The 23790-nt window shown below is 38.4% G+C and overlaps 1 protein-coding gene across 1 annotated transcript in view; it reads right to left on the bottom strand.

Moving 5' to 3' along the window:
- Positions 1-1913: 1913 nt before the first annotated feature.
- Positions 1914-23790, bottom strand: part of LOC111236570 (polypeptide N-acetylgalactosaminyltransferase 18-like) — a 76534-nt gene continuing 54657 nt past the window's right edge. The window contains exons 7-11 of the mRNA XM_022765357.1: positions 19445-19630; positions 15056-15193; positions 9716-9811; positions 6489-6653; positions 1914-2573 (exon numbers count right to left, since the gene is read on the bottom strand). Coding sequence (XP_022621078.1) covers positions 2427-2573; positions 6489-6653; positions 9716-9811; positions 15056-15193; positions 19445-19630 — 732 coding nt within the window. The 3' untranslated portion in view covers positions 1914-2426. The remainder of the gene's footprint in view (positions 2574-6488; positions 6654-9715; positions 9812-15055; positions 15194-19444; positions 19631-23790) is intronic.

The raw sequence follows: 23790 nt of genomic DNA, 5'->3' as shown, positions 1-23790 counted from the left end.
TCACTGATCGCTTGACATTACCCCTTGTACTTGTTATAGTCCTATTATAGGTACCCAATAAATACTTCACAAATGTCCTTGATTATTATACTGTAATTTACATGAAGTGATCTAATGATTCACCTGAGCTACTTACACCCAAATGTTTCAAAAGCTTGTTTTAAAAAAACTTTGCACTCTGCACAAAAAGAATTAAAACAATTTAAGGACAGCCACAAAACTGTTGGGAATCAAGGATTTTTTCCTGGACATATTTTCACCAAGAGGCATTTCTTTTACTCAACAGTCAATATCCTGTTTCCCACAAATAATACACAGTGCCTGTTTGGTTCAATTAGTTACGCATTTCTGCTATATACAAGGCAAAATCAGATCAGCATATTTGTAGAAGATTTAAATTGAAGAAGGACTTGTCATAAAAAATGACAGTTGGTTCAGGAAGGAAGGAGATGAACCTGTTAAAAATCAGCATTTAATTCTCACAGCAAGGTAAATAACTGTAATTTTGCAAATGCTAGATCTCAAAGGCAATACAGATATATTATCACCCCGGCTTCATTGAAATCAGGACAGTACTATTCTGAAATATTGCATGTGACTCATACTCAGACAGAAACAGCTCCACAGCTCCATCACTGTGGGATACAGTTGGATGTATCTTTTACTCCAGATTTACAGGGAATTTATGTCTCTGCTGTGTACTCTGTGCCAACCTAAAAAAAAAAACAAAAAAAAACCTCCTTATGTCATTCTGTGGCACAAAATGATGCGCTAAATCAACAAGGGTGATAAATGTATGTATGATAATAGAATATTAAACAAATATACATATACAGATTCCCCATCTACTGTCATTTTGAAGCTGAAGGTAATGTTTGGAAAGTGCACCAGCGGGCAGTCAGGAGAAGAGGTCAACTAAAAGAAGATGCAAGTAATGTGCATGGGCATTCATGGGAATTCTTTTGTTGGATTTCTTTCATTCAAAAGTTGGGCATGCAGAGGCGCTCTTATTGCATATATTAAGATGTGTTAGTCCTTTTGATGAAAGTGGGTTTCCATGTATATTTAATGCCATGGTTTGCCGAGCTCTGCTTGAATATGGATGGTAATGAGGACTGGCATGTTGAAAACAGGCTGTGCTACTCGTCTCCTCCCAAGGTGCGCACAACAGTCAGAGCAGAAAGCCACGCTGTTTCTCAGCTTCTGCCCATGAATTTGTCACTACAAACTGAAGACATCACTTCCACGACTCTGCACTTTCTAAATGGTGTGGTACGTGCATGTACATTAGTCTGTATGTGTGCACAATATTCAACGAAAAGTTCCTTTCAAAGGCCAAAGCTACGGTGGCTCTGAGTGTTCAATACTCTGCAACAGAAGAAAATACATGCACAAGCAAATGAAGAAAGCATCACCAATTTGACAAAAGTGCATAACAAAATGTGCTGCAAATATCAACAACCATGTTACAAATACAGAAATGCACAATATTTTAAACAATATAACATGTCCATGGATTTTGCCCCCTATCACTTACACGGGAATCACATTGCGAAGGTACATCTTAATAGCCAGTCCGACCATGAGGAGCAATCACAGCAAACAAAACCTGTTTCATCCGTTCACATAGCCACCTGGCTATTGTTTTAAGACAGATGTGAAAAAAAATGTGATGTATACGTACGTGTTTTTCCTAATGTTGCAGTGTATTGAACTCTCGGTTTAGAATCAAAAATCTATTTGGGGTTGACGGCAGATTCCAGTCCTTTCAATTTCAATGACAGGATGACCCTTTTTGTTCAGACAAATTGTGCCTTCAACAACAAAAGAAAAGAGGCACTTGCACTCAGTAGTTTACATCAGTTGTTTTACTGTTATATATTACAAATATTTGAAATATTTACATTTAGAAAATTATGTATTGTTTTCAGATTTATTCCAACATCTTCCCACAACTGTAGAGCTGAACCGCATAATAAACCTACAAACCTGAGACACTAAAAGAAAATAATTACAGCAGGGACAGGTTCAGAAAGCTTGCTACACAGTAGCAAATATGAACAAAGTACAAAAACATGAACCTATTACATTTTTTAAGTCAACGAAAATCTGACTGTACTGTATTTACCACAAAATATACTAAATATACTACCTTGTCAAATCTGCAAAATATCTGCCAACTATGGCTGATCCTGTAGGCAAAATAAAATGTTTAACATTTATGATGTGATGTCGACCGCTCATCAGTGGACATTGTGGTGCTCAAAATGAGCGTGCTCAACCACGCACCGTCCTTTCACACACGCAGACACACACGCATACACATGTGCACACACTCACAGAAAAACCCTCCAAAAAAAAAACCAAACACCCAACTTCATCCAGTCCGGTGTGCTATTCACTCAGGTGTTGCTTTCAGCAGTCAATCACAACAAGCTGCTAAACAACACGTTTGTAATGAACCATTTCTGTCCAGTGCATTTCTGCAGTGCCAGTTGGTAGCCAAACTCATTGTCACTGCTCGCGACAAGCTCTAGGCATCTCTTTGATTTCTTGTTCTGAATGGATCCTCCCTGAAAAGATAAAAGCAGGATGGTTAAAATTGTGCCGAGCTCCCGAAGATCAATTTGTGTGCACAACATAACTTGCCTCCTTTTAAACCCACACTGCTCTGAACAGATATGGACGTGAGCTGCTGCTAAGCTCTGGGGCGTTTTGGCTGATTCACACTACCATCCTCATTGGGCCCACCAGATAGCATCAACATAGTTTCAAGGCAAAAACAACAATGCAATTGCCAGTGAAGTCATTAGCTTTCTTCCAAGATTGAAAGAGAATACTCAGGATGAACAAACTGAATCAAAAGAGGAAAAAAAAGACAAACACAAAACAGAGCGACAGGGACAAAAACATCTGGTGCTGATGTAGAAGGACAGCTCAAATCAAATTTCTGAACCGTTACAATAATGTGTAAAATAGATTAATTAAGTATTTGATTTATGGGAAAAATGATTGTAAGTATTTGTACAGTTGTACAGTAACTGGACAGATATGCCTGAAATCGAATAAAATGTATGTTTAACTTCATGTATATCTGTCCAATTACTTTGGAACCCCTAAATTTAAGGCAGTGTGTGTTAAACGTACTTTAATGCAGTATCTATTATATATAGCACAGGTACAACTTTAACTGTCCGAGCATTTATGGTCTGGACTGTACGGAGTGTGAAGGAAGAGCAAAAACGTTTATTGCAAAATGAAAGTAAGGCACAACAAGTTACAAACTTTAATATGACAGCTGTTGCCAGTCTGAACAGAGTGAGCGCATCAGCTCGGCAAAAAATGTTCTAGCATGTCCTGATGAAATGAGGCAGGATTTTCTCATTACAGTGTCAGGACTGACAAAGGGCAAGGGACTGAAGAGGAGACCATCAACATTCACACACAGTGTGGAGAGAGCTGTGAGGAGAGAGCTCTTTCAATACTACTAGGGGAATGCAGAGGGACATGGGAGAAAAAAAAAAAAAAAAGACCTAAGGATTGGACAGGTTGTACTGACTGTGAGCTAAATTATTCTTTGTGTGTTTCCACGAGAGTCTGGCCTGTCTCTGAGGTCCAAGAGACATTTTTTATAGATACCAGATTGGTATAAACTGTGGGTAGTAGGCATTTATGGACTAATATGCCCTGAGCCAGCCCATGAGTGCAATCAAGACAAAAAAGGGTATCTGTACAAAGTGAGATCCATTTTAGATCATTTGTGTATTGAATCTCCATTATGGGTACACCAGCTTTTGGCTGAGCTGTGCATGCTGTAAAGATGAAAATATTAGATTATAATATTTTATGATGTGATAACATCTACACCATCTCCCTGATAATTGAGCAACTCAAGGAATGAAAACATATAAAAGAACTTCAGTATTTACTTGTTATTTTTGCCTATAAGGTTTTTAAGTGTAGAGCAGAACCCAAACTGAGAGACTTCAACCCTTTATTGATCAACGTTTTCACGCAGGCACAATCTCCATAGGGCTTGTTATCAAAGACTGGATCAGGTCCTGGCAGACTGCACTGCAGGAGAGTGCCTGAGCCTGCATGTTAAACCAGCTGTTTAAGCCCTATTCAGAGATGGCTTCATTTTTGTGGTCTGCGTGTCATTGAGTTACAGGTGCAACATCTGTATCAAAAAACATCAGCCTGTTGGAATAAATAAAAAGGTTTTGTTTGTAGCCCGACCAGAACGCTATTTTATTGATGGTGTAATGGACTGACACAGTAACTTATTCTTCATCCGACAAGTATTTTCTCTTGCAAAACTGAATCTGAAAACACATAAAGCATAAACCTTACCTTTGTGTCAATTGTCCAAGTAGGTTTTTCTAGTGCTGCGTCTTTCTTGCCTCATTGTGGTGTGCTAAGTCGTAATGGGCTCATTACTGCGCCGAGAGGCTGAAGGACAGAAAATGGCCGTTGTAGCAGCTGTGTTTTCCCCCAGCAACCACAAGGGGCAACAACGAGCCCATTCTACGCTCGAAAACAAACCTCGCCAAGTTACACAAAGGTGAGATATATGCTTATACTGGAAGTGTTTTCATGAAATATTTTTTGGTTTAACAAGTGAAAACACTTCAAGGACAATTAACTGTTTGGTTTGGCAAATGTATGTTTAGTTAATCACTTCACCTGTGATAGAGAACTTTCCTACGGGAGCTTGTGGGAGTGTTTCTCAGGCAGCAGATGAAACAGTTGTCTTGATTTTGTCTGAGGGTGAGCCCACAGTGTCACAGTGTCAGACTTTGAAAACCCCTGATTTAGAGGAGCTTGTTACAAGAATATTTGGAGTTAATTGGGTAAGTTGGCTGAGTAAAACCAGCTTAATAATTGGACTGAATTGCATTTTTGTTTCACTCCATTAATTCCATCTAACGTCACAATCTTTTTCAGAGGATATCTTTGTTGATTTCTTAACAGCTGTTATTTTTGTACGTGGACTTACCACAACCTGTGCTGTAAGCACAATTTCAACCCATAGAAATCCAAAAGCTGTGATTGGCTGGTGGTTTCTCAGACCGGAGGGAACAGCCATCGCTAAGCACACCACCAGACCCGTTTGAATCCATGAACATATTGAAGATGTGGGCGATTACACAGAGGTCTGGAACGAGGCCAAAGTAAAACCCAGAATCCCTGAAAATCTGAAACATTAACTGATAAAAGCAGCTGCTCTGGGTTTTTCTCTGCCAGTGTAACACCTTCTTCAAACAGTCTCCAGGAGTCGGCTAATGAATGTACAGTGTAAGTGAGTATGTAGCATGGGGGATGTTTGTTGTTTGACTTAGGATGCTACGGTTTGCTATAGGGTTTATATTAAATTTACTATGCTATATGCAGAACAATAGGCATTTGTGGCAGAAAAATAAAAAAAGGCATCACCCACACATAACCACAAATCCACATATCCACACAAGCAAACCAAACCATACAGTCCCACCCACTGAACATGTGTTTGCTGTTCTAATCAGCACCTACAAACTAATGTCTAATCCTAACATGCAAGCACACGTTTCATTCCTTTCACCAAGCAAGGCTGATCAAAACCACTTAGAGGTATTTACAGTGGATGAAGGAAGTGAAGCATTTTGCTCATTCCACTGGAAAAAGATTAAAAATATCTTCTGTTAATTAGGTTTTGTGCAGAATGGTGCAACATTTGAATTAAAAAAAAAAAAAAAAAAAAAACTTTCTCTCTCACTAATTTGTAGACAGCTCCATTCAATAATTGATGCCATATTTCAGAAACATGATATGCTCTAGCCTTGCTGATATGTCCGCATTCCACTTGCTAAATTATACACAGTTAACTAAAATAACCATTTAAAGTCCAGTGTGAGGAGATACGACAAACGAGTTCAAGCGTATAAAACCTTTTCATGCCTAGTGCCCGTTACATTGTAAAACCCCACGGACACACCTGTAGCAGCAGTCCAGAGGACACATCGTCAAAAGAATATTTTACTTGTTGTCTTAAACGTCTAATATGAAGCACATTTGGGATTTTATACATATGTGACTGAAAGAGGAACACAAATCTATAATTAACACGACAGCCGACAGCTTAGCAGAAAATAATACGAGATGTTTTGAGCCCAAATCAAAGCATGCTGTAAATCCAATTCACCCACTGTCATGGGGCATTTCGTGAGGTGGCTACTTCTTCAGCCAAAACACAGTTTGCAAGCACAGAGCCTCTAATGAAGTAAGACAGTCATTGAGTTTCAGTGACTCTTCACGTCTAAAGCAGGTACAGGATTGAGGGGAACTCCAGTCAAACAGTAAATTAAATCACCTAAATGATTAAATGCTACCTCCACAGTTTTTTCCGGTCACATTTGACACATTACCTTAACTGAGGCTGTATATCAACAGCAAACCGAATGTTAACCTTGTACTTTCTGACCGTGTGTGGCTGCGTCATGTGTTGTCACCTGAGTGAAGAGCCAGTGGAGCTTCATGCGTTTGGCTGCAGCATAGCTGCACTCAATGAGGCGAGGTCTGCTGTTCACATCCACCAGGCACTTGTTGTCGTCATCATCAATGGTGGGACTGAGGAGCCCGATGTGCAGCTGCTGAGTGCTGGTGTAGTACACATTCTGCAAGATACACCACATCCTGCTATGAACAAACTGTGTGGTGTTATATACTGAATGTTGAGACGACTGGGGTTGACATTTAGATAATGGCCCTTCCAGAGCTGTATATGACCATATAGGCAATAAATTATGCAGCAAATGAGGCTTCCTCTTGGATTGTCTTGACTATGAAAGAGACATCTATGAGGTTGATTTACATACACTAAATATGTGTATTTATACAGCTATCCTGATTGAATGGAGGACAAGGAAAGACAAGGCCAGACACACAAAAGAAGCTCATGATTAATTCAGGCATTGGGCGAAAACCCGAATAATTGTGCCCTCTGTGATGGAATCCTTCCCAACTGATTTTTTTTGAAGGGCAGTTGTTTGCGCATACGAAGCTGACAAAAACTGATGATCATTTTCAGCAATGAAGCAGGAGAAGCATGTTGTGTGCTCAAAAAGAAAAAGACTTAATGGTATAACCATGAGACAGAGAGTGGGAAGAGATTGATTTTTGAGAGATTGAATTTGTTGATTGTACTTTTGGCAGAACACTAGCTTTAGTTTGGGTTTAGTTCACACAGAGTGATAAGCAAGAGCTGTGAGAAAACAAGGATGTACTGTATAAGATTATATGAAATTGCTAATTGCTAATAGAAAAGAGATATTTGTTCTTTGCGTAGAGTAAACTTCCACTCCATTTCATTTCAAACTTCATAATAATATATAAGAAACTTGTGAAAAATAATGCACTGTAAAAGGTTAAACCTTGTGACCTCTCAGAAAAACAATGTGTAGTTGGGGCACATTGAGATATGTTAGCAGTTTCAGAATTTCACTATAGTATACAGTATACTGTATATAATAGTTGAAATTAGCTCCATCCTGGCCAGCTACAACAGTGAAATGTTGATGCATTTGTATTAACAATCTAATAATGTCATATATAATAATTAATCAGTCAGACAGGCTCGTTTTCTGCAGAATGAGTGCTTTTACCTTTGTACTTTACATACGTTTTGCTGATAATTCTGTGCTTTTACTAAAGTAGAATTTTGGATGAATGGATTATTTTCTACATAGTTTTATTTGTACATTCACTACAGTAAAGGATCCGAGTACTTCTTCCACCACTGGCAGCTTCAACTAGCAAATGAACAAAAACAAAATTAAATTCAGTTAATTGGTTTGTAGTATCCAAATGATAAAGAAGCACAAGAAGATCATGGGGGAGTTTGATTCATATCAGAGTAAAATTGGGTAGAGAGCAGACAATTAAACAGAGGCTCTGTCTGAAGAAGTCAATACATTTCATAAGTGGGACTGGGATAAAGTTTCTTTCTGACTCCAACCCCCCACATATTTTGCGTTATTAAAAATAAAAAATCAGGGCCATGTTTGCTTCCTGTGCTGCCTGTCTTACTTTTACTCTTATCCTTTTACTCTAATCTTATTTGTCTGATAACACCCAAGCGGCCTCCTTCACACCAGACATTTAACAGTCTGACGAGTGTGACTTTTTTTTTTGTGTGTGTTTGAGCGGCTCATTTTTGGAGCAGCAGCGCAGGCTGCCAGGCCGGATGTGTCTGAGGTTTTTCTATTGTTGCTGTGCTTAAGTTGGTATGTTTTATTACTGATCGAGCTGAAGTGCTGTACTGTTTGCTGACAACATGCTCTTGTAAAGTCAGCCACGTGTTGGATTGGGAGCTTTGTAATACCCTTTCATGTGTGCCTGTGCAGTTTTCTTTCAGCATGTTGATGTACTGCATTTACCCCAGCACCTCAGATACAAAAGTGTAGCTCTCCCAAAGCATCATCAGTGAAAAGTAGCTGGCACTTACAATGACACATTTTCACTGACTACAGCAAACGTTTGCAACAGTCTATGTGTCTGTATCACTATTGAGGCAATCCAGGGGCTAATTCCTCTCGATGATGTAACACTGAAATATAAAAATAGAGCAGACTAGATTTGTCTTGCAGAGGAGATCCTTAATCTCATTAGAAACGCTGGTGCTACCCCAATCCTTTGTTTGATATGCCTGGATTTATGAGAGATTTATAGCACATAACATATTTATAACTCTTAAGTTTTAATATTATCTAAGTCTCAGAAAGGGCCGCAGAAGTTGACTTATGAGTGTTTTAAGGAAAAAGTGTTAATAAGATTCCACAGGATTATACAAATTTCTCACCAAAGACTTCTCCCGAATCACTTCTAATGTGCACTGTGGTGTAAATATCAATACAGGCACGACGTGTCTGACACATTCAATAGATTCATTTGAATGGAGAGGGATAATGTGAGATCAAGCCGCACTCTATGAGATACGTTTACAACTGCCACAGCAAGGTTAAACAATCTCTGAAAACAACCTGCTCAGACATAATGGGATGAGGGGATCAATAGGAGCTGGAGGAGGCTGGAGAAAATAAATGATAATCAACTCCCTGTTATTTAGGTTGAGATATATCTTGAATCGTGAGTCGAGAGATACACTTAAGTGAGCAGCTGAAATAAACTTGAAGTTTATCAGGCTGTTTGTCTGAACCTGAATCTTTTACTGTTTAACGTTTTAATCTTTTAAATGCCTGTGATAATGAGAAAGTAACCTTTTGACATTAAACTGAAGAAAGCTAAGACAGAGACAAATGTTCAGGTGGAATCTAACTTCTAAAACCATTTAAAAACAGGATTTCGTATTATGTTTGGTCAATAATGTGTATTTTATTCTGAGCTGAATTCGGTTAGGACATGTCACCCCTACAAGGAGGTGTATGAAAAATGGGGACGAGTTTAATATTTAAAAACATGGAGGACTGTTTCTGCAAAGGGCAAAATAGAAAACTTGATTCTGTTTTATGAGATAAAGCTACTGAGTTTGATCCAATCTAAAAGCAGGGGAAAGGCGAGTCATTTTTCTTCGAGAGAACAGTTTTTTATTGAGGAAGAAAAATCCGAGATGGAAATAAAATATAGAGGTGATATATTAAATCTGGATATATGCTACATGCTGCATGAAACAGCGGTGCAGAGAGTGAGAGAGAGACAGAAAGCCCAGGAGAGCTCTGACCTGTGGTGTCATCCCGTGACAGAGATACAGAATAGGGACGTTGTCATTGTCGGGCCCCTGGTCCAGACACAGATCATTCTTCAGAGAGTTTTTCAGCTGACAGACAAAGAAAAACACATAGTTAAAAACACACACACACAATAAGAAACAAAAGATATGATTTCTTTACCTGTACAAAGTAACCCAGATATTAGCCATCATCAGGTAAAAGTATTACCAAATGTATTGATAATATTTTTGGTATAAACTCACTTGAGTACTGTCTGACAAATTAAGCTTGCTTTAAAGCCACAGTGTGTAACTGTTATCTGATATTTTTTTAGTTGAAATATGCTTTAAATAAGTTTGTGCTGATGGATGATGATCTCTGGTCGATGGTCATCAGAGTGATTGATGATATCTTATGCCTTTGCCAATGTCAAGACGATATTTGGCTTGTTTTCGCAATAATGTTTTAAAGTATTAACACTATTATTTGCAGTATTGAATTAATATCAAATTTCATTTGCCCTGCCATAGTTTTACATCAGCAAACCGATGGTTGCAACACCAACACCAACACGTGCGCACACACGCACACACACACACACACACACACACACACACACACACACACACACACACACACACACACACACACACACACACACACACTCTCTGATCAACTGACTGTCACTGAAGCGCTGTTTGTTGTGCGTAGGTGCTGCGCTGTGATTAAACAGAATGGAGGAGATTGATAGACAGACAGAACATGTCACTTAGCTCAGTTTCTTAGCTTGCTGCTTTTCATGGTTGTAAATCAATCAAACACTGCTACAGCTGACTCACAGGTTAGCAAGCTCCTGATTCCAGCATGAACTGATACACGCTGAGGATGTAGACGAAGGGCTGGGCGAAGTCTAACACAGAAGGTAGAGGCAGTGGTAGGAGCGAACTGGATTGCTTTCAAGTGTCATGCTAGTGCTAGCTTGATTTCTAGAAAACACTTATATGTGACACATGCAGCAGCGTGGAGTTGCACTGTGGCAGGTCCTGCGACCTTGCAACCTCACGTTCCACCAAGGAGGCCGTTCATCGCTCCACAGAGCTGTGCCTGTCAAAAAACAGCATCTAGTGCAAAACTATTTTTCATCACCAGGACCCCTGGGCTGTGTTTCACAGAGTGATTTTTGGAATATTGCTGCTACTCACAGCTGCATTACCTGTGCGCATCTGTCTGGCCAGAGCAATTAACGCAGATGGGAAACAGCTGGGCCACCGCGCACTCTTGGGCACTCAGTGAACAGTGAGTTTCTATCATCATTTGCTGGCATACCTTGTAATCTATTCCTGTGTCCTGTGGCACAGGAAAGCCCAGGTACTACAGCAAATCACCGATCCAGCAGGCTGGTCATCTGCCACCACTGATTTGCGCCCCAATTTGCAATTGTGTGTCCAGTGCCAGTCATGGTCAGTGAGTGAGAACTTTCTGAGCCGGGCTTCTCCCCCTTAACAAACTAAACTTTGTTAACATAGAGTGTGTTTATCTTAATGCATTTTTGTTGTTGTGGAGACCTTGACAGGTCTCTCTTATAAAAAATCTGCAGCAAACACCACTGAGTGCTGAAACCCTGCAGCGAGGAGGCAGAGGTTATTCAAAACTTTCCAAACCATCAATCATGTGAAACTCATTTCAACATCAGAAGCCTTACAGCAACCAACTAACTCATCTTCTGTCTGGCTCTAATCTGGACTTTTTCTGTCTAACTGAAAAATGGCGAGTGTATTCACAGTGTGTGGATACCAATGTTTCATGTATGTGTTTGCTGCTGAGACCGTTCTATATTACAAATGCACACCAGTATATTTGACTCAACTCAACTTGACTCAGCTGCTGCTGATACCAGCTCTCCTACACACTAGCTGCTCTCAACACTTTCTGTACCTGAAGAGCTGCACACTGAAAAGACCGATCGAGAGCTCCAAGGCTTGCTGGATTCATTCATGTGCCACGGTAGATTCAGTGCTTATTAGCCTGTTAGCTTGTTGGCCAGTTGATATTACTCCTGATTCCTGCTGCCTGTGGACTTAATTAAATATCACAAATAAAAGTGCTTTTTTTTTCAACCAGGCAAAATTGAATTGAGTTACTTCTGTTGCAATATACACGATGAAATGGGACCAGGATCAATAGATGGCGACGTGATGGTATAGGGAATTTACTCAAAAAGTGTTGTTAGTGTTAAGATACTTAATAAGAGTATAAATAAATAAATACATTTTTATTCCTAAAGAAGGTTGTTTTTTTGGGTTTTGTTTTTCTTTAATTTATTGCTGCTTATTTAAGTAAATATAAAATGTTATAAAGTGAAAATTGAAGCTAAATTTTCAGGGGTTTTAAGACAGTCTTTGAAATTAGTTAGGAGTTATATGAATTTTGAGAGATGAAAGACTGCGTATACTAAAAAACTATACTATAAAAAAAATTTGTGAGGTTGAGGTAATATTGAAAAATTAATGTTCAACCTTTCTACCCACTGATGGGATAAGATGAAAGTTTGCATTTGCAAAAGAATATTCTCAAAGATGGTTGTTAATATTATATATTAAACATTTAAATTTCAGTTACAGTGCAGTATTTTGTGAAAGTTATTTTAAAACATGATGATTGTGTCTTGTGTGCTTAGTATTAGTGTGACTTCTACATATGCGTGTAGAAGTCACTTGTGTATTTTAGAAGGAAGCTGAGAACAACCATAGACACCATCACTGAAGAAGGTAAGAAAAGATTAGCTTGGGTGAATAAAGCATGGTGCTCTGAAGAGTGGTGCTGCCTGTTTGAATTTTGATGGATTACGAAAAGTGGTAAAAGATAATTCCAGTCAAAACGCACTGAGACCGAGAAAGATGCATCTACCACCTGCTCTCTTCAACTCCTCAGCACATTATTTCTGCAGGGGAAAGAAATTATTATCCAAGCATTTATTTGTGCTTGCTGTGATGTTTACAAGCGTTACTAACCAAAAAAGAAAGCAAAAATGAAACAGCATCAGACAGACATCTTCACTAAAGAGAGAATAAATATTAAAAGGATATTTACAGAAAATACAGAAGAAGGTAGACCTGAGCAGGTTGAAACATATAAATTGTGTATCCTCTCAAAGTCATTTTGACTTTATAAGAATGTAAATCAGACGCGTTATGCATGATGAACATGATGCAGACTTTGAGGCCCAGAGAGTTATTCATGCGTGTCATGACAAAGGTCTGCCTGATTGCCAGATACAAACTGCACCCTAGGGAGCTCCAGGGATGGTGGTTTGTATGAGGAGTGAATTAGGTAAAGATGTGAGATCAAAAGAACTCAGCTAGGGAGGATTCAGCTCCCTACTGGCTCAGGAGATGTCTACTTCTATCTGATAATCATTAAATCCACAGGCAGCACATGGTCCTGCGCAACAGCCCACGTCTAAACTTTTTTACTGTGTGAGTGAAAAAATAGTGAATATGCAACACTAAGTGACACCTTCGGGGACAGCATTAGGTTAAAGTCACAGTGAGACAGCAATTAGAGCATCTTCAGCTTCTGTAATGTGACATATTTCTGAATGAAATGTAACAAGTTACAAGAGAGATTTAAATCAAAGCCCCCAGATGTGATTGGACTGCTCTGATGTGGGCATGACTTAGTGAATATAGATACGGAGCTGTGGAGGATGGTTGGCCTCCACCCACACCTTGCTCACTTACATTTTTTGATCAGGAAAAGAAGGAGGCGGGAAAATGAATAAACAAGACCTAAAACACCTTCTTTGGAAATGTGAACAGTTTTTGCCAACAAAAGCAAATTTTGTCCGTGCTAGTGGCACGGCTCTGGGGATGGCAATGCTGGTCTGTCAGCTGGTCCACCACTTTGATCCAGACTGAAATATCTCAACAACTATTGGATGGATTGCCATGAAATCTTACACAGGCATTCATGATTAACAGAGGATTAGTCCTAATGACTCAGGTGATGACTTTTCCTCTTGCACCATGGGTTTGACATTTATGGTTTGAATGAGACATCTTAACAATTATTTGTTGGACTACGATGACATTTACTACATAGATTAACATCCTCTCCAGGATGAATAGTATTAACTTTGGTGATCTCCTGACTTTTACTCTTGTGCCATCTTCAGGTCAAAATTTCAATTTGTCTAATATTTTGGTTTATGACCAAATACCTGCAAAACTAATGACATTAGCTGCACTTTGTATTTAGTGCTGATTAGCAAACGTTTGCATTCTAACATGCTAAACTACGACAATGAAGATGGTAAACATTATACCTATTACACATCAGCTGTTTCCATTGTCATTTTGAGCATGTTAGCTCAAAGCACTGTTTTACCTGTAAGTACAACCTCATACAGCCACTAGCATGACTGGAGACTCAGTCCAGACGCACACTTCCTGCTATGACACCATTCTGATAGTCACAGGGTGTTTTACAGGAAGAGCAAAGAGAGGGATTTTGATATATAAACACAAAAAAGTTTTTGTCATATATTTAGCATATATTAAGAGCTAACTGAACAGTTGGAAGTTGGAGAATGTATTTTTTATTTTACTATGAATAAAGTAGCTTTATGGACGTTGATTTTATTTATTTATTTATTTCATACCACTGTGTTGAATAAGGATGACGAGCTGCTCCCACACAGTGTCTCCTCAAACCACCAAGACTGGCTAACCTGTCAAATGCAAGTCACAAATATAGAATAATGAAGTCAACTAACTTGGACAAATGAATGTAATGAGGCTGGCCTATTTCCTTGACATATCCATCCACCATTTGTCACTTCGTACATGAAGAAAAAAAATCACCCATAGAACATAGAAAGCAGTGCCATAATACTGCGGCCTATGTGTCACTGTGTATTAGGGTGCATCACAGTGATGCAGGGTGGGAGGACCATGGAAATAAAGCTGTTTGAGAAAAACTAAGGACGGGCAAATAGATACACTGCCAGCATGCCCTGTTGGCTGTCAGTTTTTCTGGCTTCTCTGACTAATAAAATTCAGCTGGAAAGCCCCTTACATCTATTTTTAAAATGAGCTTCAATTAATTTATGTATTCATGGATCTATGTATCTACTTCCATCACAATAAACCAAGAGAAAATTCTTACTCTAACATTTAGGTCAAAGTTTCTGCAGCCAACCTCGTCTTTGTGAACTGTTTGTGTTCCTGACTGCAGCCATCCGGATCTCGACACAAGGGATTAGAATGATTTGCTCAGGCACGGTTTAGCCCTGTTCTGGCTTTTGTGGGCACTGAATTTAATTTTGGATGAAGAGGGAGTCGTCGCCTTACTACTCCATATGCGATGGTTTCGCTATACATCCTCATCTCAGGGTAGATGTTGACCAGGTACCATCGGAAAGTTTTACACTGCAGCCTCTTCCTCAGAGCCTTCCTCTCCGAGATGTCGCCAATATCAATCCCTGAGTCCTGGATTCGTTCAACAGCCGCACACATACACAGCAAACACAGAGAGAGAGAGAGACACAGATGGACACAAAGCATAAAATTGATTAACCGTGGTTTGTGAAGAAGTGAATCAGATAATGGGCCATTGAGGAGCATTGTGGAGTCATTTGTTATGTATTTGAATAGCCTCTGTAGGATTTTGATTTTTTTCTTTTTCTGACTTCGAAACCATCTACTGTATTATTCCAGCTGGCCCACCACGCAGCCACAATCAGGGCTAGTCTCATGTGACTTGTGCTGGAAAGTACATCTGCTCATGTACTGAACTTAATTGCAGTTTTGAGGTTCTTGTACATTGCATCAGTATTGCCATTTTATGCTCTTTTAGATTTCTACTTAACTACAAGTGAACTGTTTTTCTCCACTACATTTATCTGATGACTGTAGTTACTGTTTACTTCACACTGCTGTTTTTGGACTATGGTGTGCCTCAAGGGTCTGTTCTTGGACCTATTTTACTTTCTATATATTATCATCATCTTTTTAATTGGCTGTTTTAATATACTTATTATTTCAATAGATCTTATGTAAGGATCTCAGCAATTTAGCGAACCTAAATGATTGCTTAAAAGCCACGAGTTTCTGGATGTGTCAAAATTTTCAAAAACTGAATGGGGATAAAACAGAGGTCCTCTTTACAGGTTCTGGTAGTGCTCAAAAGACACTGCACCAAACTCTGGGACTGGGACTCTGGAAATATCAAACAGCATAGACAACATTTGGCATGCTCGTTAAGGAGCTTGTGCAATTATCCTTTCTGCAGTTAAGAAATATCTCTAAGATCTGACATTCTATCTTTTGAATGTGCTGAAAAACTAATTCAAGCTTTTGTGTTCAAATGCCTTGATTACTCTAATTCTTTATACTATTACCTTAGTCAAGGGGCTGTAGCTTTTCTGCAGATGGTTCAAAATACTGCAGCCTGACTTCTTACATAGACACATTTCTCCAGGATTGGCCTCTCTCAATTGGCTAATTGTGCAATTTAGAATCAAATATAAAACATTATTTATTACCTACCAGGCTCTACATGGTGAAGGCCCTGAGTCAATTTCTGAATTGTTGTGACCATATGGAAACCTAGTCTCTCAGGCCAGAAGATCAGTGCCTTCTGGATGTCCCCTGGGCCTGACTTCAAATGAAGGGAGACTGTGCGTTTGCTGTCTTTATATGTAAACTTTGGAATACTTTACCTTTCATTATAAGATCATCCAACTCAACTGGCATTTAAAAAAAAATCTCAAGACTCATTTATAATTCCCTTGTTTTTCTTTGTAATATTTTTTGTTTGTTTTTGTTTTAATATAATTTTTATTGTATCTGTTTGATGTCCTACTGTTTGATGCCTTTTGCTTGTGAAATACTTTGAAGTATTTGTTTTGAAACATCCTTTGGATGGTCCATAGACAAAGCTTATAAAATATAATACATTGTTAGGATTAATCCAGTGGCTCACAACATACTTGACTGACAAAAAAAGCTATGTGTTTTGGGGGCTTGTTATGTTACAGATGTCTGAGAGAGGTCAGATCCCTCGGCTTGAAACCACTGGACTAAACAACCTAATAGCATCTAAAGATAGATTTGCTGCATCAGAAAGAATCTAATAATGTGACATGATAATGTCACATGGAATAATATACATGACCAGTCATAGCGTAAATCTGATGCAGAATGAGAAGTTAAATGCATTTAGTTGCTAATATTTCTGTACTTTTACATAAGTGGGATTTCAAATGCAGTATTCAATATAGCATTATTGGTGGTTGCACTTAAGCTAAGATCCTGCTTCCATCACTGTTACCATCAATGTTACCATCTGCCCCATAGTGTCTGTATTTGCACTGTATTTCATCTAATGTCACTGATTCCTGTCAGTAATAACTCCAAAGGCTTCAGTAGGTGCAATTGTTGCTGACGACAACAAGTGAAGTCAGATGGGTGAGGGCGTAACAGTGTGCACTGCGTTGATTTTTACACTCTCAGAGGTAAATTAACACTGACAATTTTGCTGTGTAGTTAATTCATGGGGCTAAAACTGGGGCTAAATTTCATGCTTCTTGAGTACAGACTCTGTTAAACGCCTCATTATTGACTGAATGAATTGCCTGCAGATGTTCATCTATTCATAACGTGGATTTACATATTCAAACAGATTATGCAGGAGAAAAAAAAGCTTCAGTGAACAAACATTTGACTTCGCCTTTGAGGGATGCTACATTTAACATAAGACGACATTGTAGGATTATTTATTTTGAGTTCAGCTGAATCCAGAAATCCATCTGATGATCAAATAAAAATCAGTGTCTCCTCAAAACCCTGAAAATAAAACAATAATATAATTCTGAATAAACATGGACAGTGTTTAGCATATACATTTTATATCAGATTCATGTTGATTCTCCAGACTATGAGATATTTTGAACTATGTGAGTTGTGGATACTGCAGATGTCTTTCTTTCAAAATAATACATTTGTTTGCGTTTTTGCAGAAAAAAATACATAATTGAATAAAATAAATTACGCACATCTTCCTTTCTCTGTATTTAATTTATTCTTTCTGTATTATTAATGATTTTGCTCCCAAGTCACCGCTCTAATCCAGTTAGTTTTTTTAATTAATCCTTTAAAATTTTATTGTCGTTCTTTGTATTGAATTTTCTAACTGCTAATGTCTCCATTTGGACCCTTTTATTGAATCAAATTATGTATTTATTTATTCTGTGGCACGTATTCAATTCAGGCCATTCTGTAAGTGACAAGAAATCATTTCATTAGAGCCTTCTGGAGGTGTCAGGGGCATGATTCAATGGAACGTCTGTGATTGGAGGAGTGCAGCTGATAACCCTCTAACATTTAGATTGCTGGAGAACAGAGCTGCCTGTTGGTCCTCTAGATTTATGAAGGTATCAGTCAATATCATCTGTATTCATATTTGTGGGTTTGTGCATCATTTTTGCACATCTGATTTGGATTTCTGTGTTCCCTTTGGATTATGACACAAAAAAGGCTATAATCACACACACATGCACGCACGCACGCACGCACGCACGCACGCACACACACACAAGAAAACAAACTAAGACTGAAGCTTCTCTTTTTGTCATGTTATCTCTAAATCTTAAAAATATCTTAAATAATCCATATTGCCATATACTGTGATGTGATCTTTTGCAACATGTTGCTCATATGATGACACCTACTGTATTTCTGCATGTATGAAGTCTCAATGGTTCTGCCGTCTGTCAATTAAGCCTGTAGCCAGTTTGTATCTGACATCTGACATTTGAAAAATGGGACACGTGTACATACTGACAAGGTTTAGAAGCCATGCAATATGGCATAGACTATTTCATTTTAGCTGACTGTAAAGCTGAGAAACTGAAAGGTTTTTTGCTTTAAGACTGCAAACTTTTTTGCAATTTCAAGGGTATATTTTCGTCTTCAGTTACACAACTTACGACTTGTGGTTTTTGATTTTAATTGCTTCTCAACAAAAAATAACCATTCTTTTTTTTTTTAAGATTGGCTTATTGTTAACATCTAACTTAACTTTATGTCCCTACACAAATACTGTTATAGATAATATACACAAATACTGTTATAGTTCCTACACCCTGAAGACACTGTTCAGAGCGGTAAAGTGTTTTCTAGTGGTGATACTCTTCCATAAATACAGAGTGAAGATGTAAATAGAAGATCCTGTGGAAATCCTGTGGAAGATGCATGCCATGTAACTTCAACTTCAACTTGAAGCCCAAATGACAGAAACATAATCTTTATGTAAAAAAAGGTGAATGAAAGGAGCTGCTGGTTATACTAGTCCCTCAAAGTGATTAGACAACAGTTGAATTACTGAATGGTAAATGGAATTGTATTATTAAAGCCTGATTTTTAGATATTATTATTATTATATTAGATTTTTTTAATCATATATTTTATTTCACCTGTTTTGTTTACTATTTAAAATAGTCACATATTTGTCTCATATTTGTGATAAATCAAAAAACTAAATACTGATTCCTTTGTATTGTTGACGACTAGACAGATTTGGAACACCTACACTGTATGTTATACTATGAATCAAATATTGTGACAGCATATCACATTGAGACCTTGTCAGTCAAAATTGACTACTTCACCAACTTAATATGTACTACGACTGTGACTTGCACGTTTTAGGAAAATAACATGAGGAACACGGCCACTCACCTCCTGGGGAATATTCCAGGCCATGTACACATGGCTTTTAAACTCATCCATCCAAACTTCTGCAACTCTGAGGGCATTTCGCCGCACATGAGACGTTAGATCCTCAGTGTAAGGTTTATGAGCACGCTCGATGTGGGCGATGCGAGCACAGGGCAGGACCTCAACGCTGCCGCCACACTGCCACACCTGGTTTTAAACATGACAAATATAAAAGAAAAGAGAAAATTAATATCCATTGACAACAATAGCCTAGCAATGTGTCTGCTTTACTTTTTAGAGTTCATTTGACAATTTTCAGCTGTGGTCTCGCACTAATTAGAAATCACAATACACGCACACACACACACACACACACACACACACACACACACACACACACAATCATCAAGGCTTGAAACCTCAGCTGTAACAAAGGCTGCACAGATATGCTGTGACATACTGTATAAGCCTTGCACCTGATGTTCATCCTGGATGTTCTGGGGAGCACAGTTACTTTAGAAAGTAAAAAGTTACAGTAGAGCACAATTCGTCATGCTACCCCAGAACACAAATCTTATGAAAAACATAATCTCACTACTCAGTTGTTTCATTAATCTGATGAAAAATGCCCTTTTTTTCTGTGTAGAGCTGTGAACCCTTGATCTTTTTCACTGTATTGTTTTTCTAATCAGTCAATGTAAAGTTATTTTTGCATTTTTGAACTTTTTTTAGTGCTAGCATCAAACGTAAAAACAGACTGTCAGTCAGGCTTGAGACTAGTCAGATCTAAATCCTCACAGTCTGCGCAGCGGCCCATGATGGCATCACTTCTAGGCTGCTTAAAGCATGTACCGTACTGGCCAATAACAAGAGGCCCTTCATAACCTCTGCATCTTAATGTGTCCTTGACTGTGAGAAAGGAGTTCCCATGGTGGAAAATGTTAATGTCCCAGTGTCCAGAAGAGAAGCCTGAGTCCTTGATAACCAAAATCCAGCGGCACTTACTCCTCACATAATGAAGACCTCTGGGAGGCACAGGACCCCAAACTTTTCCCAACTGTGAAAGCTCCATTCAGCAAATGGTGATGGGATGTGATGATAGCAAATTCCTTCATAGAGACGAAAAGCTATAACAGAAATGCAATTATACTTTCTGTAACAACTTTTCAGCATCATATACATGTTTAAGTTTTCATGTTGTTCAACATTATGTTCTCAGATTACGCAAATCTTTGTGCACTGCATGCAGCAAAGAACAAAGAAACCAATGCAGCTTTGTGCACTTTTTCAGCTGCTATGCATAATCGCATAATTAGCCTTTTCTATACTTTTCCCATGCATTTCTAATTAACACGAAATTAAGAATTAAAATAGTTGGTTATGTGGATATGGTGATTTATGTAAACCCACTTGATTTATATTCTTATTTACATTCTTTCCTGTGTTCGTTAACAGCCATAATCTCCCATATGAGTTTTGCATATTTCAATTTATTCTGTCATTTTTAGGACTAGCATTAATACATCAAAAAGGATATGGATTTCTGAGTTACAAAAACTTTGAAAAGAATAAAATGAGTATTAAAGCTTGGAGGGAATGAATTAGGGAATGAATAAGGCCGTACAAGGCTGCTGATTAGTATCTGAAGAATTTGAATGGTATCTCAAAGCAATTCAATGACTCTGCAGGAGGAATGAAGATGTGCTCCTCTATTAACATGCTCTCATTTATATGGGGCCATGAAAGGAGCTGTCACTACCAGAGCCTGTGGAGGATGCTCAATCACTAAAATGTACTGATCTTAACATTAGTACAGGAGATTTTCCATGAGACTGACAACTGCTGTCTGCCCCTTCTCCTACTTGTTCCTGTTTAATCAACAACTGGCCTTCCTCCTATAGGGCCACCCTGACCTGCTGAAAGCAGATGGCTTTCATCCTGGAATAGACGCTACTATTTTATCTAAAAATATAGACAGGGGTTTAAGTCATGTTTGACGTTAGGGACTTAGTGCTTGGCAGATTGCAGGTGATTAGAGAGCCTGCTAGATTTATAGGACAGGTGGTTTTTGGAGTCCACTAGTTTATGTCCAGCCAGGGAAATCCTCAGAGTGCAGATTATTGTAGTGACAACTCATTGGTACCGTCTCTTATATTATTAATTCGTCCCTTACATTTGGCATTGTCCCAAAAAGCTTTCAGACTGCTGTGGTTAAACTTACAGACACCACATCTTGATCCAGGGTCGCTAAATAACTATTGACCAGTCTAACCTTCCATTCTTTTAAAAGTACTAGAAAGATTTGTGTCTCAACAGCTTTCAGCCCACACATCTAACAGGAATGTTTTTGAACCTTTTCAATCTGCTCTCAGGGCCTGTCGCTCCACTGAAACTGCACTTGCTAAACTGGTAAATGATCAGCTTCTATGGATTCAGATTCCACTGTATCAATTAATCGGACCACAATATACCAATTTTAGCTTTTCGTCATTGGCTTCCTCTCCATGTCAGATCAGACTTTAAAGTGTTTTTGATGACATATTCAATCCTAAATGGGAAGGCCCCGTCATACCTGTCTTATCTCCTTAAACCTTATATTTCCTCCCGTGCTCTTTGCCCATCATCAAGGGTGAATAACAAATATCAAATGTGACATAAACTGTGGATGTGACTGGGACACTAATGACAGGACACCGGCTGTCAAGCAGATCTGTCCATGACCCATTGGTGTGCTGTCACTGACAATTATTCTCCTTAGTCTTTTTTTTCAACTATTTTCTTAATTTAAAAAAGAAGAGGTAAAAGCCTGGACCTGTGGTCAGTTGTTGCATTATGTACAAAATACAACTGTATATATTTTACTCACACACTTATTGAAGCGGCTGTGTTGTTAACAGGCATCAAAAACAAGGCTGAACACATAAGGCATCTCTATAGTGAGATTTCTCTGGGAGGCAATTGATCAAAATATATATATTACAGTTGAGACTATGAAACTATCTGAGGAACATCTTCATTTATTCATTTCCCAATCTAAAATGGACATAAAATTGAGCCTGAGTACATATTATATGAGCAACTCATATAATATACTCATTTGGTCTTAAAGTTCAGTGCTTCAAGAGAAAATGTTTAGTTGTAGCAGCAGTGGTGTCCTGGCACAGCACTGAAACTCCATATTGCAGGTGGTATGCTAACAAATCACTTAACCGATTGACCCACGTTATCATTAAAGGGTGTGTATTATGTTCATTTCTGGCTCTATACTTTTATTCTGGCACTCCACTAGAGTAGCTTTGCATGAGTCACAGTTAAAAAAAAAAAAATAAAATCTTTATTTATCTCACACTGTCTGTTACACAGCCCCTCATTTGAGCATCTGACTGACACAGGCAATATTAGCTCTGGGCTCTTTAAGGTCTCCCTTCCTAAAAAACCCACTTTCTTCTGATTGGCTAACCTCCAGAAGCCTGCTGAGCTGCAGCACCCAGTACTTGGGAGCACCGAGGAAGTACTGAAATCAAACTGAAACTACCAAGTAACATTACATAATAGACTAGAAATGGCAGCTTCTCAAATTCATCTATACATGTTCGAGACCATATGCGACCCGCAATATGAGAGCAGACAGCACAAACATCCACAGTAACAAATATTACAGCAGCAGGACCTCACTGGTAAATCATAAGTCCATTACCTGCTTATTGTGTGACACAAAGGTGGATTAAGTCTTCACAAGTCAATCACAATCTGTATATAAACATTTTCCTATATATTCTCCAGTTCATAGTTGGACATGTGGGGAACACTAAAATGCTGACTGCAGCGCAAATGTCTGCTGTCAGGAAATACAAAAGCTAACGCTGCTAGTGAAATGTTACTCTGCTGTCAACAAACAACGACATAGTAAACCTGTATGGTGTACTGTATGCTTGAGTACATTAAATGCCTGTAATACTGCTCAAGTAGACAGTTTTGGGAGAACAAGCTGTGCTTAGAGTGGAGGACCGCACAAGAAAATCTGCTTGTCACAGAAAGAAACGTTGGGAACCTACTGTTCAGATTTCAGAGGATTATTGTTACATATGTTCACCTCATTGATCGAAACTTTGGCCATGTTGATGGTGATTTTTCATATTAAAAGGTGATACAAACATATGACAACAGGAAACTAATTGCCAGCTAGTTTGATAATTGACTAATCATTTAAAAAGCAAAATGGCCAAAATAAGCTTGTTCAAGCTTCTCAACTGTAAGGATTTACTACTTTCCAGTTTTTTATAATTCTAAACTTAATATTTTAGCAATTTTCTGACATTTAATAGAGAAAAACAATTAATTAGTAATTCTCTGAGGCTGCTGATTTT

The sequence above is a fragment of the Seriola dumerili genome, unplaced genomic scaffold (assembly GCF_002260705.1).
Source record: "Seriola dumerili isolate Sdu_G_001 unplaced genomic scaffold, Sdu_1.0 BDQW01000674.1, whole genome shotgun sequence".
Taxonomy (NCBI): domain Eukaryota; kingdom Metazoa; phylum Chordata; class Actinopteri; order Carangiformes; family Carangidae; genus Seriola; species Seriola dumerili.
Note: the sequence above shows the minus strand (reverse complement) of the source record. Positions and strands in the feature narration are given on the sequence as shown.